General features: G+C 52.0%; 1 protein-coding gene across 1 annotated transcript in view; it reads left to right on the top strand.

Moving 5' to 3' along the window:
• Positions 1 to 1,354: 1,354 nt before the first annotated feature.
• Positions 1,355 to 18,570, top strand: part of E2F2 (E2F transcription factor 2) — a 23,486-nt gene continuing 6,270 nt past the window's right edge. Inside the window, exons 1-6 of the mRNA XM_025393376.1 lie at positions 1,355 to 2,160; positions 8,170 to 8,275; positions 10,830 to 11,049; positions 11,861 to 12,019; positions 14,096 to 14,210; positions 16,653 to 16,845. Of these exons, the coding sequence (XP_025249161.1) occupies positions 1,909 to 2,160; positions 8,170 to 8,275; positions 10,830 to 11,049; positions 11,861 to 12,019; positions 14,096 to 14,210; positions 16,653 to 16,845 (1,045 nt within the window). The 5' untranslated portion in view covers positions 1,355 to 1,908. The remainder of the gene's footprint in view (positions 2,161 to 8,169; positions 8,276 to 10,829; positions 11,050 to 11,860; positions 12,020 to 14,095; positions 14,211 to 16,652; positions 16,846 to 18,570) is intronic.

Here is an 18,570-nt window from a genome sequence, read left to right as displayed (position 1 = left end):
AGATATAACAACATCTGCCAATTCTTGAGCCTCCTTATGATCCAGGTTCTGTGCTGAAAGCTTTATATGCATTATCTCAGGAGATTTCCTCATGATCCTATGAGGTAAGTGCTATTAGGATGAGAAAATCAAGGATCAAGGATCAGAGAATTTACAAAATTTGCCTAGGTCCCACAACGAATAAAGTGTCTGGGCCTGGGTTTGAACTCAGGGCTGTTGGCCACACAGCCTGGGCTCTTAATCATCATGGGTTATTGCCACCTTGTCTTCAACCATCTAATGAGGAATTAAGCTGTGGACTGTCTCTGGAGGGCTTTGAATGCCAAGGCTCAGACTTGCATAAAAATCACACAGCACCAGGCAAGAATCAGACCTGGAATGTAGCAGCAGCTTCTAGCAGCTTTACCACTCACTACCAAAGGTTGCTTCTCTGAGCCTCTCTAAACTGGAGTGATGAGGAATATATTGTCAGCAATGAAGATTTTTGAATGAGGCAGGGAGGCTCTTGTGACAAAAGGATTGTTTAAAAGAAACCTGGAGATGTTCAAACATTTACTGAGTGTTGGGTCCTAAGAATACAACTGTGAATAAGACAAAGCTCTGCAGTGGGTCTCTGACCCTGCTGTGCCGGCAGGCAGCTTGGGAGGGTAGGAGAAGAACCCCTTAACTGGAAAAACAAGGGCTCCAGAGCTGGGACCTGTCCCAGATTCCATTGCCAGCTCTCAAATCAGGGAATCTCTCTGTATGACCTTGGGCAAGTTACCCAGCCTTTCAGACTGTCAGTCTTTATCATGGGGATCATCATTCCTCTTCCCAGGATTGTTGGAATAAATTAACTAAAACAACCCTTGTAAGGATCTAGCATGGTGCTTGGCATCCTGCAGGCGCTGAATAGATGTTCGTTTTCCCTGTAAAGAAGTAGACTAGTTTGCCTCCATCCCTCACTCCTCTGCCATTAAAGGGAACAAGTTCTTGGCCTTCATTTTAGCAGGAAAGGGGATATGAATGCACATGTGCTAGCTAAGCAACAATGCAAACTAACAAAAGGGCCTGTGGCCTGGGGAATACACTGCTGAGTCTGGGCTCAGGTCCGGACCCGGCGCCAAAATGTTTCCCTTCAACCCCAGGGAATCCGGGCCCATTTCTCGGGGCGCTGTGCTCTGTTCTGGCCGCCTCTGCACTGTGCATCCCAGAACCACCCTGTCTGCGTCTCGCCGGCTGCTAGCTAGCGCGTCCAGCGGCAGGCGGCACAGACAGCAGGTGTGGCTGCCCCTTTAAGCAGCGAAGCTCGTGTTGCAATCGCCGCCTCGAGGACTGGTTCTTTCCGGGGGGTGGAGCCTGTACTCTTGCAGCAGCCAACCGGAGCGCGGCATTTTCCGCGGGAGATCCGAATTTCGCGGCACGCCGTTTGGCGCTAAAAAAAAAAAAAAAAAAAAAAAAAAAAGAAAAGAAAAAAGAAAAAAAAGAGGCAGAGAAAAACTCAGGGACTAGAGAGCCGGCCGCAAGGAAGTCGGTGCAGTCGAGACCCCCTTCCCCGTCCCAGCGCATCGCGTCTCCACCGAGCTCGCGGGCACGCCGGGGACTCCTCCCCAGAGCCGGCCGGACCCCAGGTGCCGAGGCCTTGGGGGGCGCGGGGCGTCCCGGGTCGCGGTGCCCTCGGGGCGGGACAGCCCCTGGCAGTGCCACCACCGCAACCGCCGGTCGATCTCCAAGCGGCGATCTCCAAGCGCTGCTCTGCTCGGCTGCGGGCCAGGAGGGGAGGGTCCGGCCTTGCCCCGCAGACGTCCATTGGTGGCTTCCCCCGGCCTCCGCGCCATGCCGCGGGCCGTGTGAGCGGCTGCAGCACCGGAACCCGCAGGTGTCCGCGGGCGCGCCAGGCCCGTTTGGGTAGGGGGCGCCTTACTCGCTATGCTGCAAAGGCCCCGGGCCTTGGTTTCGGCCGCTGGGCAGCCCCCGAAGGTGGTGCCCGCGATGAGCCCCACAGAGCTGTGGCCATCCGGCCTCAGCAGCCCCCAGCTCTGCCCAGCTACTACCACCTACTACACGCCGCTGTACCCGCAGACGGCGCCTCCCACAGTGGCGCCCGGCACCTGCCTCGACGCCACTCCCCACGGACCCGAGGGCCAAGTCGTTCGATGCCTGCCGGCAGGCCGGCTGCCGGTAATGCTGGGACCCCCACCGCTTCCCCCTATGCTTTTCCAGGTGTGGGGAAGGAGGGAGGGGTGCCTGAGATCCAGTTTGAGTGGAGCAGGTAGAGTTTTGGGAAGAGGGAACATGAGCTTTCAGTTTCCAGGACCCAGTGCCCCCAATATCTGAGTAGAAGACCCCTTCATTTTCAGACTTTGGATGAAGTAATCTCATCCATTCTAGTGGAGTGGAATGAGCACTGGATTGCGAGTCTGGAGGGAGACCCAACCCACTACTCCCAGTGCACTGTGTGACCTTGGGGAAGCCCATGCAGCCAAAGTTGCCGCCATTCATTCATTACTTCATTGTTTGGCCAGAAACCAGCACTGGGTGCCTGCTATTGTCCAGGCAAAGAGCATGCCTGGGGACACTGTGGGACTTTGGTAAGACAGAGGGATAGGTCTAGTGAGTCTCTCAGGTTCAATCTGCCATGGACAGACTCCAAATTGTCCAGCCAACTCCTGGTATAGCCCCAAGTATCTGCCCTTGGTCCTCCCCAAGGCCCAGTCTTCCCTCCCAGGCAGCCTGTAGCAGATAGAAATGTGGGCAGCCCCCTGGGTTCTGTTCAGATTGGCTGCTCTTTCCTTAAGCTCCCAGGCTCGTTGCCAGAGATGGCCCAAAGTGTAGTGGCACCAGGCTGCCTGCCGACCTGGGCTCAGGGTGTGTTTTGTGGGAGTGGAATTCCTGGAGCCCATGTGAATCAAAACAACTTTAGGGTGGGGGGTGGAATGGGAAAAGCCCGGGGAAGTGGGGGTGGTGGTGGTTGAGGAGCCTGGTTTCTGGTGTGACTCTGCCATTAATTCTCTGTGTGTCCTTGGACAAGTCTTGGTCCCAGTCTGGGCCTCAGTGTCCTCTCCTTGACAATGCGTGTGTGCACAGGGTGGCTGTGGGGCTAGCTCTTCTCTGCCACATTCGACTCCAGGTCCTGGGTTTTGGAAGCCGGCTCCAGGGAGAGGATTGGGGTGTTACAGGTTTGCTTAGTTGTGGGTGTGGTGAATAAGTTCAGGTACAGGGATAAGACCACCCCCCACTGCCCCAGAGGCATCTGGTCAGACCTGTGCTAGTCAGCAGGCACGGATGCCCAGCCAGCTCTGGATGCAGGCAGAGCCACCACTCCCTGCCAGTGGACTCAGGCTTTGCCCATGTTCAAAACGTTAACCTTCCCGGAGACCCTTCCTGCACATGATTTCTAACTAGGAGGGCAGTGGGCAGGAATGGTATTGTCCCCATATTACAGGTTAAGCAACCGAGGATAACTGGGATTGGTGATCTTGTGGTCAGCGTTTTATAGCCCAAAACATCTTTGTAGATTGTGAAATAGATGGCATTAGTAGCTCCATGTTACAGGGGGAAACAGGCTCAGAGAGGGGATGTGACCTAAGGTCAGAGATGGGGATGGGGTAGAGTGATGGGACTCACAAGGCAGTAGGCTCTTCTCTGTTTTATTTTTTGCAGAGACAGGGGTCTCCCTATGTTCCCCAGGCTGGTCTCAAACTCTTGGGCTCAAGCGATCCTCTTGCCTCGGCCTCCCAAAGTGCTGGGATTACAGGCATGAGCTGCTGCACCTGGTCAGGCAGTAGGCTCTTCTCTATGTAGCCTTGACTTTCTTTAATACTGCCTGACTTAGGAGCTGAGTACCCCCCCGGGAAGGGAACTTTGCAGCAGGCCCACTCTTCTCTGGCCAGCTGCTTTCACACTGGAATTTTCAGTAACAGCTGTGGTTTTACACGGCTTTGAACCCTCCCAGAGGAGCCCAAGTGCATCTTGTCTGTACCTCCCTCCCAGAGGGGCTCAGTGATCTTAGCAAGAAGGTCTCTTTTTTACTGAGTGCCTCTCGTGTGCCAGACACTGCTTGGCACTCTTCACGTTCATTATCTTGGTCAAGATGTTCAGAATGAGGCATCTTGCAGATAAGGAAACTGAGCAAAGAAAGGAAGTCACTTGCCTGGGTCACAAGCAAAGAAGCAGGAGAGTCTCCTTGCAGCAGACCACCCTAAAGGCCTGCCAGGCCCAGAGCTCCCACTCCTGTCAATCCCCAGATGCCCGGGGCCCAGCCCCGTGGGTAGGCCTGCCCTCTGCTTACTCATTTTACAAGGGTGTGACCTGGAGCAGCTCCAAACCCAACCCTGGGTGTGGCCACTTGCTTTGTGGCCAGGCTGCAAAGTGCAGGGTGAGCAGGATTTGTTGGGGAGCTTCTGTTTAAAGCGACCTCAGGCACTGTCCAAAGATGGCAACCAAGTTCAGTGGCAGAATGAAGGCCAGAACCCAGATCTCCTGGCTCCCTGTCCAGAGCTCTTTCCAAGTCCTCTGAGGAAAGCTCAGGGAATGCTCCTTTATCGCATGCCTCCTCTGGCCAGGCGCATGGCATCATTCTCTTTCATCCCTGCAGGAAGCTCTGCCCAGGCTGGAGTATAGTAGTATCATCTCGGCTCACTGCAGACTCCGCCTTCCAGGTTCAAGTGATTCTCCTGCCTCAGCCTCCTGAGTAGTTGGGATTATGGGTGCCTGCCACCATGCGGGGTTATTTTTTGTATTTTTAGTAGAGATGGGGTTTCACCATGTTGGCCGGACTAGTCACGAACTCCTGACCTCAGGTGATCTGCCTGCCTTGGCCTTCCAAAGTGCTGGGATTACAGGTGTGAACAGAAAATTTGTCTGCATTTTCCAAATTTCCTCTTGTGAGGCAGAAAGAACACAAAAATTTTAGCACACAACTCTATAAGCCAGGTCAGGTGAGGAGATGTAGGCTCAGAGAGGCAGACAGTGAATCCCAGGCTGCCCAGCTACCAAGTGGCAGAGCTGGGATCTGAAAGCAAGATTCGACCCCTTACATTTGCTCCTACCCCCACCATCTAACTTAGGGCTTAGGAGAGACCAGGCTCCACTCTGTGTGACCTTGGGCAAGTCACTTCCTCTTCCCCAAGTCCCAGTTTCCTCACCTTGGTGCCCGTAAGGGGGTTGTGCCTGGGATCTCTGACCCTCTGCACTTCTGCAGCTGCCTGAGTAAGGAGCTGTACTCTTCTCCATAGGGGTTGGCAGGGTGGGCTTGAGTCCTGACCGGGCCTTGAAGATCCAGCCAAAGGGGCTACCTAAGAGCGTCCAGGATAGAGCTAAGCCGGTCTCTGGCTGTGGCCATAGCCTTTGCTCTCCTCCTCCCACCGCAGTCTCTTTTCAGCTCACCCTTGAACTTCCCCCTTTTCCCACTGGTGCTCCCCATACGTCAGTGCTAGTAGCCCCCCGATGGGAGCACTCCCTGTGGGCAAAGCGCTTTGCTGCACTATCTCGCTGAATCCTCAGCATAGGTGGAGACAATGATGCCCATTTTATAGGTGACTCGAGGTCAACTGATTTCCCAGCTAAGAAGGGGAAGGCCTAGATGCAAACCCAGGCCGGTCTGACTCCAAGACCTGTGCTCAGCCTCACCTTGATCCTGATCCTCCTGGGCTTGTCCTCTGCTACCTGTGTTCTGCAGGTTCAGCCCAAGCCATAGGCTGACTTTACTCTGGGCACTGCCCAAAGGTGTCAGGGAGGTATCCTTAGGGGGACACTTTGCTGCACTGGGACCCTGGGAGTGCAGACTAAGGGTAAAGGAGGGTGAGAAAAGAGAGATGGCTCTGTGTGTGTGTGTGTGTGTGTGTGTGTGTGCACGTGCATGCAGTGATGGGGACAGGTGGGCATAGCCCAGGCCTTGGCCCAAATTCTAACAAATCCTGGGGCAGCGTGTGTGGGATGGAGCTGAGGCAACCTGGTACATGGCTTTGGAGTCAGGCCTGGGTTCAGACCCTGGCTCTGGCCTTTGTGTGACCTTGGGCATGTGCCTACTCTCTGTAAGTCTCCATTTCTTGTCTTACGAGAGCCAGTGCCAATACTGATGCGGTAGGACTGTTATGAGCATGTAATAGGCCCAGCATAGATATTCTGTGCAAGGTCTTCCCGGGGTTCTTCCTGGTGTGTTCTGTGCGGGGAGGCAGGTGTGGCTGGGGAGGCTCTGGGCTGCCCCACGTCTGCATCAAGTAGAACTCCACCTGAGCGTCCCTTCTCCCTGCCCTTGGTGCTCCTGCCGGGGGATATATGAAGAATACTGGGATGTGCAGCCTTGGTCAGGATTGATGGAGGACTCAGAGCTCCCCAAGCCTCAATTACTTCACCTGTACAATGGGGATTAGTGGTGTGGGAAGATTCAGGGAAGTGATGAATGTTGGGGCGTGGTGCAGGGCATGTGGAAGGTCTCTGCCAGTGCCTGGCCCTTTCTCTACTGACAGGGTGGGGCTAAATCCCTAGAATATAGGTTTTCACCAGTTAGGAAGGTAGAAAAGGAATATTCAAGAGACTCATTCAAGAATGAGCAGTAAAGTGTTTGGATGGTTTCCAGGTCTGGGTAGTGGTGGAGAGCAGGAGTGTCATATCCAGCCTCCTCAAATCGGCCCAGGAAGACTTCCTGGACGGGGCAGGAGTGGGGGCAGGGGAACTGACAGCAGGAAGAGCTGTCACCACCCCCAACACCTGTCAGCCCAGCTGTGCTCAGCAGCAGTTAGAAGTCTCAGCCCTGCCGAGCATGACCTCAACACCAAATGTTAAAATAGGCTTCTCTGTCCAAGCCGGGGTAGGGGTGTCTGGGGGATCCAGAGTTGGAAGGAGGAAAGAAATGGGCTTGATGACCCCCAGAAGGATGTATCAAGGAAGAGGTCGAGATTAGATTTTAAGGAAGGGACTCTGCATTTCCTGAACACCTACTGTGTGCTGAGACACAGGCTGAGAACTTTACAGAAGTTAAAGGAGCAGGAGCTACCCAGGGTCTTTCTTCAGCATGCAGACAGGGAGCTAAATAAGTGCTTCAAAGGGAAGCGATGCGGGGATTAATTCAGCCTGTTCCAGGGTTTTTAAGATCCAGAGGCTGCCCAGGTGGTGCCTTCCTTGAATCCTTACAATAGCCCCTTGAGGTAGGCATTTTCTACCCCATTTACAGAGGAAGAAACTGAGGCTCCTAGATATGGAGCTCGTACAGTGAGCCTGCAAAGGAGCTGGAGATTCAAGCATGGGTTTCTGACCTATGTCCCAGTGTCCCAGTGCCCCAGCCCTGCCCCTGCCCTGCCCCTGCCCAGCCCTAACCAGGAGAGAGGCCCTTTCCGGGCCAGTGCAGCTCTGGGCCTAATTGGGGCCCGGGTGGCGACAGGGTGGAGAGGAGCAGATGGGTCTGTGGTTTGATTTCCCCGGCAGGTGTTTCCCAAGCTTGGCGGGAACAGAGAGGGGGAGCGGGAGGGGGGTGGCCTCAGCTGCTTGTCCTTAGACACGGGAAGGATTCATTGTCTGCGGGAAGGATTCATTGTCTGCCCCTCTCGGCAAAGAAAGAATGGCAAATGCAGTCTATTCAGGAGGCCCTGGGGCCCTCAAGCTGGAGCCCAAACATGGGGGTGGGGATGTTTGTACTGCTTTCCACTGTGGGCACCTCCCTGGGGTGTGGCACTGAGCCAGGAAGTCCACTGGGTCTGGGCGGATGCCCAGCCCCACCCTGATAAGGACCAGCTGTGGACTGTGATGGGCACTCAGTCTGGCTGGGCCAGCTGCTTCTGTAGGGGGCCCTTTCCCCACCCTGATGTGGTTTAGGCCCTACCCACTGCTTCCTCCTGGTATCATCCTCTGGGTGTGGTGGGGTGAGAAGCGGGTGTAGGAGCGGGCTTGAGGCCTGTGGTTAAGGAACCCTGAGCCCCTGGCCAGACTGGCTTTGGTAGGGTCTCAAGTGCCTGGGCCTCAGAGGATGGGAAGTTTATTTGCTCTTCAGGAAACAAGACTTCCCCTGAAAGCTCACTTCCTCAGGTCATTGATATTTTCCTATCAAGTACAGCAGGGCTTCACCAGGACTGGCGGTAAACTGAGGCACAGAGGTGGCTGCTAAGTGACCTTATCACTTTGGCCCCATATCAGGGAAAGGCTAAAGGAGGAATGATTCTCAAACTCTGCCTCTCTCTTCCCCTTCTCTCCAAGGCCAAAAGGAAGCTGGATCTGGAGGGGATTGGGAGGCCCGCCGTCCCTGAGTTCCCAACCCCCAAGGGGAAGTGCATCAGAGTGGATGGCCTCCCCAGCCCCAAAAGTAAGCAGTGCTGATGGGGCCTCTGGGGTGGGGTGGGGCAGGGACAGAGGGCAGTGCCCTGCCCAATCACTGGGAGTCATATTTGGATCACTTTCCAGTTTGCAAAAGCTTCCTGTGCATTTTATCAAAAGCTTCCTGTGCATTTTATCACTTGATCCTGCCGGGTAGGTAGGCTTGTCTCTCTTTACTAATCAGGCAACTTGAGACTCTGAGAGCTTGAGTGACTTGCCCATAGTCTCAGAGTGGAGTCAGGACTAGAGCCTGGACATGTAAGTCTTGCACTACTTCTACGTTTTTTGCTTTTTGTTTTTGTTTTTTGTTGTTGTTTTGAGACAGGTCTCGCTCTGTCACCAAGCGTGGATTGCAGTGGTGCCATCTTGGCTCCCTGCAACCTCCACCTCTGGGGTTCAAGCAACTCTCTCACCTCAGCCTCCCAAGTAGCTGGAACTACAGGTGCATGCCATCATCCCTGACTAATTTTTGTATTTTTAATAGAGACACAGTTTCCCCATATTGGCCAGGCTGGTCTCGAACTCCTGACCTCAAGTGATCCACCTGCCTCAGCCTCCCAAAGTGCTGAGATTACAGGCGTTAGCCACCGTACCTGGCCAGTCTCGCACTACTTCTACCATGCCATGTACTGCTCTCATGATCTAAATGCAGTGGCCAGTGTTTTACTTGGGAATTTATTATTTTTAAAAAGTTTTAATGTTTAGGTCAATGTCAATTTTTCTCAATCAGAGGAGCAGGGGCTAACTGGGGTCTTTCTCCCACATGCAGACAAGGAGCTGAACAAGTGATTCAAAGGGAAGGGAAGCACAGATTAATCCAGTCTCTGCCACCCCAGAGGTTTTTAAGATCCAGAGGCTGCCCAGGTGTGCCTTCCTAAAGCTAAGTTGGAGGGGGTTGCTGCCTCTTGATATTTTCAGTCAATATCCTGGATGGGCCGGGCGCGGTGGCTCACACCTATAATCCCAGCACTTTGGGAGGCCAAGGCGGACAGATCACCTGTGGTCAGGAGTTCCAGACCAGCCTGGCCAACGTGGTGAAACCCCATCTCTACTGAAAATACAGACATTAGCTGGGCGTGGTGGTTAATGGTGGTGCATAATCCCAGCTACTCGGGAGGCCGAGGCAGGAGAATCGCTTGAACCTGGGAGGCAGGTTGCAGTGAGCCGAGATCATGCCACTGCACTTCAGCCTGGGAGACAGAGTGAGACTCCATCTCAAAAAAAAAAAAAAAAAAAAAAAAAAAATTCCGGGTTAGAGCAGGAGTTTAAGCAACTGTGTTTGGAAGGAACACTAGTTTTGGGGGTCCAGGAAGGCCTATGCCCCGACCTGACAGTTCACTCCTGTGAACCTTAGTTGTCTCGTGTGAAAGGAGGCACAGCTAGATCAGGAATGGCAAGAAAGTTTCCTCTACATTTGATTGGTCAAAGCTGCCCAAAGCACTGTCTTAAAGGATCCTAAGGCTCATGATAACTGGTCCTCTTCCAGAGGAACCTAAGACTCTAAAACTCAGGCTCCAGAATTATTAGATTGGCCACTAACTTGCCATATGACTTGGAAGTCACTCGATTACGAAAGTCCCGTTGTGGTTTAAGATGCTGCAGCTGAGATGTGGTCTTGCAACATCAACCTCATTTGAGAAAGGGACCTTTTTCATGAACCTCCCCCACTTTATGTTACAGGACCGATTTTTTTCAGATCACTGTGATTCACATGGGAAGAAAAAGCAAGTGCGTATCTATAAAAATGCTCTTAAATCCAGGCTTATCATTTCTACCCTATTCTAATTCCAAACTCCGGACATTTAGGTGGCAGGATAGGGTAATGCTTAAGAAGGAAAACTCTGGGCCGGGTGCAGTGGCTCACGCCTGTAATCCCAGCACTTTGTGAGGCCAAGCCGGGCACGATGACGGGCACCTGTAGTCCCAACTACTCGGGAGGCTGAGGCAGGAGAATGGCATGAACCCGGGAGGCGGAGCTTGCAGTGAGCCGAGATTGCATCACTGCACTCCAGCCTGGGGAACAGAGCGAGACTCCGTCTCAAAAAAAAAAAGGAAGGAAAACTCTGGAGCCAGACTGCCTGGATTTGAATTCCAGCTTTGCCACTTTCTAGCTGAGTGAGCTAAGCAAATTACTTAAACTGTGCCTCAGTATTCTCATCTATAAAATGGGGATGACTGTACAGCAACCTTATAGGGTGTTGTAGGACTTAAATGTGTTCGTATATGGAAAGCACTTAGAACAGTGACAGTAGTTGTGGATGGTGGTATGGCAGCCCTAAGCTGTGGTGGAAATGTGCATTTAACCAGGAGTCAGGACACTTGGCTTCCAATACTGCCCACTGGCTGTGAGACCTTAAGCAAGTCACCTTCCCTCTCAGGTATCAGGTTTCCTGTCTGGACAGTGGTGGTGATGGATGCCCTTGCTCACAGTGCTTTGTAGACTGGAAGGTGGTGAAAAGTTGGTACTTAATGAGCCTAGATCAATGGACGAGGGTCCTGCGTGGGCCCTCCCTGAGCTGTGACTGGGTCCCCTTCTTCCTCAGCCCCCAAATCCCCCGGGGAGAAGACTCGGTATGACACCTCGCTGGGGCTGCTCACCAAGAAGTTCATTTACCTCCTGAGCGAGTCAGAGGATGGGGTCCTGGACCTGAACTGGGCCGCTGAGGTGCTGGACGTGCAGAAGCGGCGCATCTATGACATCACCAACGTGCTGGAGGGCATCCAGCTCATCCGCAAGAAGGCCAAGAACAACATCCAGTGGGTGTGAGTGCCTGGGCGGCCAGTGGTACCCTCCAATGGGTACTTGTGCTGTGGGCGGAGCCAGAGGCAATAGCCAGTGGCTGTGAGTGGCAGGGGCAGGGCTGAGAGCAACATCCAATGGGCACAAGGGCTGAGGCGGACCAAGAGCAACATCCAATAGGCTTATTGCTGGGGGTAGAGCCAATGTATGGTGAGGAAGAGCGCCGTGTACCTGCTGAAGTAATAGCAGAACGTGATGCAGGGCAGAGTGACGAATGACATCTGGGAGGTGTAAAGGCCAAAGGGGACCCCAGATTCTTCCTCTCGAGTCAGAGATCCTAATATCCACTCCTTCTAGCTTAGGGCAGTCCCCTGGGAGCTAAGTAGGGGGATCCCGGACTTCTTCCAGATCTAAGATAGGAGTACTCCAGCCTCCTCTCTCCATTTCTACAGGATTTAAAGAACTGACCTACGGCCCTTGGCATAGGTGGCCTAAGAGAACCTAAGAGTTCAACCTAAGAGGTGGCCTACAGCCCTGGCCTAAGAGAAGCCAGAGTGGGGAGTCAGGACTGAGGCTACTCCAGTTGGAGGAGGCTGGGGGATAGGGATGAACAGAATCGAGAGCCCCCCAGAAGTGGGGTTCAGGCCTTGACTTGTTTCTTCTCCCAAGCCCAACCCCCAAACCTCTCGTTCCAATCCCTGGTAGCTCCCTGAGAGCCAGGCATGACCACTGATTTACACAACCCAGGGGAGCACTCTCATAGACTATTTTTTGAATGGCCTTGTTCTGGAGTTTCACCCACAGACTGACACTGGGGGGCTGCTCTGTTCCCAGAGGCAGGGGAATGTTTGAAGACCCCACCCAGCCTGGGAAGCAGCAACAGCTGGGGCAGGAGCTGAAGGAGCTGATGAACATCGAGGAGGCCTTGGACCAGCTCATCCAGAGCTGCTCTCTGAGCTTCAAGCACCTGACTGAGGACAAGGCCAACAAGAGATATCCTCCTTCGTTGGGGGAAGGTGTCAGGGAGCAGGAACCTGTTGCATGTTTATATCTATCCTGAGTTGATTCAGTAACTTACCCTAAGGGTCTGGCATCTGTTTCTTCCTTCCTGGGTGGCCTTTCTTCTCAAGTCTATTTTTTGAATTATTTATTTATTTTTTTTAGAGACAAGGGCTCATTCTGTCATCCAGGCTATAGTACAATGGCATGATCATAGCTCACTACAGCCTCACACTCCTGGGTTCAAGTGATCCTCCCACCGCAGCCTCCCGAATAGCTGGAACTACTGGCATGTGCCACCATGCCTGGCTAATTTTTTATTTTTTGTATAGACAGGGTCTCACTTTGTTGCCCAGGCTGGTCTCTAACTCTTGGCTTCAATCGATCCTCCCACTTCAGTCTCCTGTCTCCCAAAGTGCTGAGATTACAGGCATGAGTCACTGTGCCTGGTCTCAAGTTTATTAAAGGTATTTTTTCATTATTGAAAATAAGCCAAGTACATTTGCCTTTAAATCTGGAAAATGGAGAAAAAGAATGACAAACTGCCACCTTAACATAGCCATTGTTCCAGAACTGCACACAGAATGTGTGTTATTTAAATATAGTTGTAATATAGTTGTGTGCCTCTGCACATAGCTTTTCTTTCTTTCTTTTTTTTTTTTTTTAAGACAGAGTCTCACTCTGTCGCCCAGGATAGAGTTCAAGAGTTCAACCTCCACCTCCCAAGTTCAAGCGATTCTCCTACTTCAGCCTCCTAAGTAGCTGGGATTACAGGTGCCCGCCACCACGCCTGGCTAATTTATTTATTTATTTATTTTTTGAGATGGAGTCTCGCTCTTGTTGCCCAGGCTGGAGTGCAGTGGTGCGATCTCGGCTCACCGCAACCTCTTCCTCCTGGGTTCAAGAGATTCTTCTGCCTCAGCCTCCCAAGTAGCTGAGATTTCAGGTGCCTGCCACCACACCCAGCTAATTTTTGTATTTTAAGTAGAGATGCGGTTTCACCATATTGGTCAGGCTGGTCTCAAACTCCAGACCTCAGGTGATCCACCCGCCTCGACCTTCCAAAGTGCTGGGATTACAGGAGTGAGCCACCACACCCGGACTTCATGCCCGGCTAATTTTTGTATTTTTAGTGGAGATGGGGTTTCACCATGTTCGCCAGTCTGGTCTTGAACTCCTGACCTCAAGTTATCCACCCGCCTCGGCCTCCCAAAGTGCTGGGATTATAGGCATGAGCCACCGCGCTCGGCCGAATATCTTTATACATAGAACGCTTTCCCATATTTTTACTTGTTTTCCTAGGTCAGATCCCTAGGATTAAAATGAAGAGGTCAAAGAGCATGGACTTTGCTAAGGCTCTTTCATACATTTTCCAAAATTGTTTCATATCAAATTGGTTTTGGATATGATCTTGTATTTTTGGAAGGATGTGAGGCATTGTGAGAAATATAAAGAAATAAAACACATCTTCCTGCCTTCTCAGAACTAATGATCTAGTTTGAGAGATGAAGCCTTTATATAAAAAACTGATATAAGGCAACAATTTTTATGATTTATATCCCCATTTGCTTTCCAAAGGGATCCAAGGTAGCTTATGATATTTTTTTTTTTTTTTTTTTTTTTGAGACGGAGTCTCACTCTGTCGCCCAGGCTGGAGTGCAGTGGCCGGATCTCAGCTCACCGCAAGCTCCGCCTCCCGGGTTCACGCCGTTCTCCTGCCTCAGCCTCCGGAGTAGCTGGGACTACAGGCGCCCGCCACCTCGCCCGGCTAGTTTTTTGTATTTTTTAGTAGAGACGGGGTTTCACCGGATTAGCCAGGATGGTCTCGATCTCCTGACCTTGTGATCCGCCCGTCTCGGCCTCCCAAAGTGCTGGGATTACAGGCTTGAGCCACCGCGCCTGGCCCAAGGTAGCTTATGATATTAACAGGTTACAGATTGTAGTTATTTCTAAGCTGCACAAGGAGTGAGAAAGTAATGTTTAGAGGCTTAGGAGGTGAAGGTGCTTCCTGGCAGGCTTGGGGTTTGAATTTTGACCAGACAGTCACTTTTCTTGACTCTCCTGCCCTACGCTGGCCTATGTGACTTACCAGGATATCCGTGCTGTCGGCAACTTTAAGGAGCAGACAGTGATTGCCGTCAAGGCCCCTCCGCAGACGAGACTGGAAGTGCCCGACAGGACTGAGGTGAGAGGCGAAATATTTGGTGGAGAGCAGGGTTGAGACCCTGCTAGGGAGGGTTCCAGGCAGCTCTGCAGACTGTCCCGGGCACTGCCTAGTCCCATGCTTCCCAGGCCCATTCTGGTGTCCATGGCAATATTGGTGGCCTTCAAGCTTGAGCAGAAATGGCAGAGGCTGGAAAGGGCAACCGAGACTGAGCAGTGGCCTGAGAAAATCTCTGTTCCTAGTTTCTTCTGCATCCCACCGGCCCTGGGTTCCTGCACACATGCACACTCGTGCCCACGTATGACGGTGTCAGTACTCATGAAAATCCCTTCATGCTGACTGTGCTTTCCCAAGTTAAAGACCAAAATTCCTGACGCTCCCTATGAGGCTTCGGTGCTCTGACCCCAGCTGGCCTCGTCCTTTTCCCTGCTGCCCCATCTGTCTTTGTTTTGGCCTCACTGACCTGTCTGCAGTTACCCCATTGCACTAAGTTCATTCCTAGTATGAGATCTTCTGTTTTATTTTATTTTATTTTAATTATTTATTTATTTACTTATTTATTTTTGAGACGGAGTCTCATTCTGTCACCCAGGCTGGAGTGCAATGGCGTGATCTCGGCTCACCGCAACCTCCGCTTTCCAGGTTCAAGCGATTCTCCTGCCTCAGCCTCCCAAGTAGCTGGGATTACAGGCGCCTGCCACTATGCCCGGCTAAGTTTTGTACTTTTTTTAGTAGAGATGGGGTTTCACCATGTTGGTCAGGCTGGTCTTGAACTCCTGACCTCGTGATCCACCCGCCTCGGCCTCCCAAAGTGCTGGGATTACAGGCATGAGCCACTGAGCTCGACCTATTTGATTTTTTTTTAAAGACAGGGTTTTGCTTTGTCACCCAGGTTGGAGTGCAGTGGCATGATCTCAGCCCACTGCAACCGCTGCCTCCCAGGCTCAAGCCATCCTCCCACCTCACCCTCCTCAGTAGCTGGGACCACAGTTGCATGCCACCATGGCTAGCAAATTTTTTGTACTTTTTGTAGAGACGAGGTTTTGCCATGTTGTCCAGGCTGGTCTCGAACTCCAGCGTAGAAGTGATTTGCCCACCTTGCCCTCCCAAAGTGCTGGGATTACAGGGGTGAACCACCGCACCTAGCTGTGCAAGACCTTCATACATGCTCTTCCCCTCAGCTGAAATGCTCTTCCCTCTCTGCCTGGTTTACTGCTATTCATCCTACAGGTCTCAACTCAAATGTCACTTCCTCAAGGAAGCCTTCTCTGATTACCTCCAGACTTCGTAAACACCTGTGCTTTTCCACTGCCTTTAATCTCCATTTGCTGAGGTATATTTGGCATGATTACACAATTGCATTCTGCTTCATCTATTAAAGTATAAGCTTCACAAGAGAATGTTCTGCTCACCTTATATCCCTTGCCCAGAGCCAGCCCCAGGAAGAACGGGGGCTGCAGAGACGATTAACGTCCCGCCCCTCCCCTGGAGGAGTTCAGGACTTAGTGGGAAAAAAAAACCGCTGTCATTTATAGACAGAAGATGTGCTTTGAGAGCATAGAGAAAGGGTAGTTAGAGGAGGTATCCCAGATAGGAACAGTTAAACTAGGTCTTAAAGAACGAATAGGGTTTTTGCTAGGTGTAATCCTGTGGGAGCACAGGCATGGAGACCTGGACATGTGCCGGGATGGCAGGCATGTCATCAGTTGTGGCTTAAGTTGTAGTTATGTGGTAGGGAAGAGGCAGAGTGGGAAGGCCAAATATTAGGACTCTTGGTTACAAGTAACAGAAAGCCAAGTCCAACTGGCTTCAGCCGGAGGTATGCGTAGGGGTGGCGGGAACCAAGTGACAAGTCCTGGGGGAGATTCAGAGATTGCGGGCAAGGCTGGATGTAGATGCCCAAACTATGACTTCAGGTCTGTCTCACGCTTTTCATCTCTCTGCTTTTCTCTGTGCTGACTCTATTCCCAGGTGGGCTCTCTCCTTGTGGTAGCAGAGACAGCTTTTATGATACCAGCTCAGCAACCCCAGTGGGAAGGGGGCTCCCATTTCCCACAAGTCCAGCAAAAGTCGTGGGCCTAGTGCTGGTTGGATCCACCTGAGCCATTTGCCACCCCGAACCAATCATGTCACACTAACTTTCCTGGCTGCGTCACAAGCTCACCCACTGGCATTGGGGAAGGGTTCTGCCCCCCTGCCCCCAAACTACATGACCTGAGAGTGGAGGGAAGAGTGATTTCCCACAGGAAAATCAAGGTGTTCCCCCTAAAAGAAGTGGGTTTCGGGGCCAGACAGCAGAAACAGCGGAAGTCCACCTTAGGCCAGATGGAGTTGGTCTCAGTGCCAGCCCAGGGGTTGAGCTTGCACCCAGGGATGGCAGCAGCCATGTGCATCTGTCCATACACACTGAGTGTAAGTGTCCAGCTGCCCAGAGCAATGACCTGGCTTCTCTTCCTCCTTCAGGACAACCTGCAGATATATCTCAAGAGCACCCAAGGGCCCATCGAAGTGTACCTGTGCCCAGAGGAGGTGCAGGAGCCGGACAGTCCTTCCGAGGAGCCCCTCCCCTCTACCTCCACCCTCTGCCCCAGCCCTGACTCTGCCCAGCCCAGCAGCAGCACCGACCCTAGCATCATGGAGCCCACAGCATCCTCAGGTAGGGCCCTTGTCCAGAGGGACAGGAGGTCGGGGTAGCGACCGGCCTTAGTTTTCTCTTCTACATCAATGTTGAAAATCTCCTGTTTTATCCAGCAGCTGGAGATGCAGTCATCCTACCCCACACATGTGCATTGTACTTCATGCTTTATAAAGCCCCGCTAGGAAGGCTGGTGCTGCTCCAGGGCAGAGGAAGGCCTGGATCTGAATCCCAGCCCAACCACTTACCAGCTTTGTGACCTTGGACAAGTTACTTCACCTCTCTTGGCCTCAATTTTTCTCATCTGTGAGTTGGGCACAGTAATTAATACTGTCTAACTCATAGGTTGTTGTGAGATTATAGCTCATGCCTATAATCCCAGCACTTTGGGAGGCCGAGGCAGGAGAATCATTTGAGACCAGGAGTTCAAGAGCAGCCCAGGCAACAGGATACCCTGTTTCTACAAAAAAATTTAAAAATTAGACGGGTGTGGTGGCACACGCCTGTAGTCCCAGCTACTCAGGGGGCTGAGGTGGGAGGATCACTTTAGCCATGGAGGTTGAGGCTGCAGTGAGCTATGATCATGCTACCACACTCCAGCGTGGGCAACAGAGGGACACCCTCTCTCAAAAATAAAAATAAGAATAAAATTTAAAAAGAATAGGCCAGATGCTGTGGTTCCCACCTATAATCCCAGCACTCTGGGAAGGTGAGGTGGGAGGATCACTTGAGCCCAGGAGTTCAAGACCAGCCTGGGCAACATAATGAAACTCCATCTCTAATAAAAATAAAATAAAATAATAAAATTTGCCCATTAAAAAAAATTAAGGCATAGGGGTGATGTGTCTTACCCAAGGTCTCCCAGCTGGGAGGCAACAGAGCTGTGTCTTGAACCTTGGTCTATGCACTCCCAGCCCAGTGCTCTCTCCACAAGGCATAGAACAAATCAAAGAAGGGGCTTCTGGCTGGGAGGTGGACAGTGTGGTTAAGAGCTGGCTACCCCTGGTGGAAGGTAGTACAGGGAAGTTGCCAGGGAGCAGAGTTCCTGAGAGCTTCCCAAAGAGGGTGGGAGTCCAGAAGGAGTACAAATGGAAGCCTGTAAAGGCCCCTCTCCAGAACAGTTTTTGCCTTTTCCTGGGATCACACATCCGGTTAGACCGGCACGATTCTTCAAGGCTGTGTAGGCCAGTGTTCCACTTTTTATCTTCTTATTTAGCAGCAGCATTCTCTTAAGTAGAACCATAGTGTTTAGACAAAGGTAGGGCTAGAGCTGGGCTGATGGAATAGGCTTGCTGGAAGGGTTCTGCAGTACCCTGGTTGTGTACCCTGGTTTCTCTAAGAGGTTAATAAACTATTGCCTGCAGGTCAAATCTGACCTGCTTTTAATGACCGATGAGCTGAGAATGGTTTAACATTTTTTTTTTTTTTTTTTTTTTTTTTTTTTTTTTTTTTTTTTTTTTTTGAGACGGAGTCTCGCTCTGTGGCCCAGGCTGGAGTGCAGTGGCCGGATCTCAGCTCACTGCAAGCTCCGCCTCCTGGGTTTACGCCATTCTCCTGCCTCAGCCTCCCGAGTAGCTGGGACTACAGGTGCCCGCCACCTCGCCCGGCTAGTTTTTTGTATTTTTTTTAGTAGAGACGGGGTTTCACCGTGTTAGCCAGGATGGTCTCGATCTCCTGACCTCGTGATCCGTCCGTCTCGGCCTCCCAAAGTGCTGGGATTACAGGCTTGAGCCACCGCGCCCGGCC

This window comes from Theropithecus gelada, chromosome 1 (assembly GCF_003255815.1).
Source record: "Theropithecus gelada isolate Dixy chromosome 1, Tgel_1.0, whole genome shotgun sequence".
In the NCBI taxonomy this organism is placed as follows: domain Eukaryota; kingdom Metazoa; phylum Chordata; class Mammalia; order Primates; family Cercopithecidae; genus Theropithecus; species Theropithecus gelada.
Note: the sequence above shows the minus strand (reverse complement) of the source record. Positions and strands in the feature narration are given on the sequence as shown.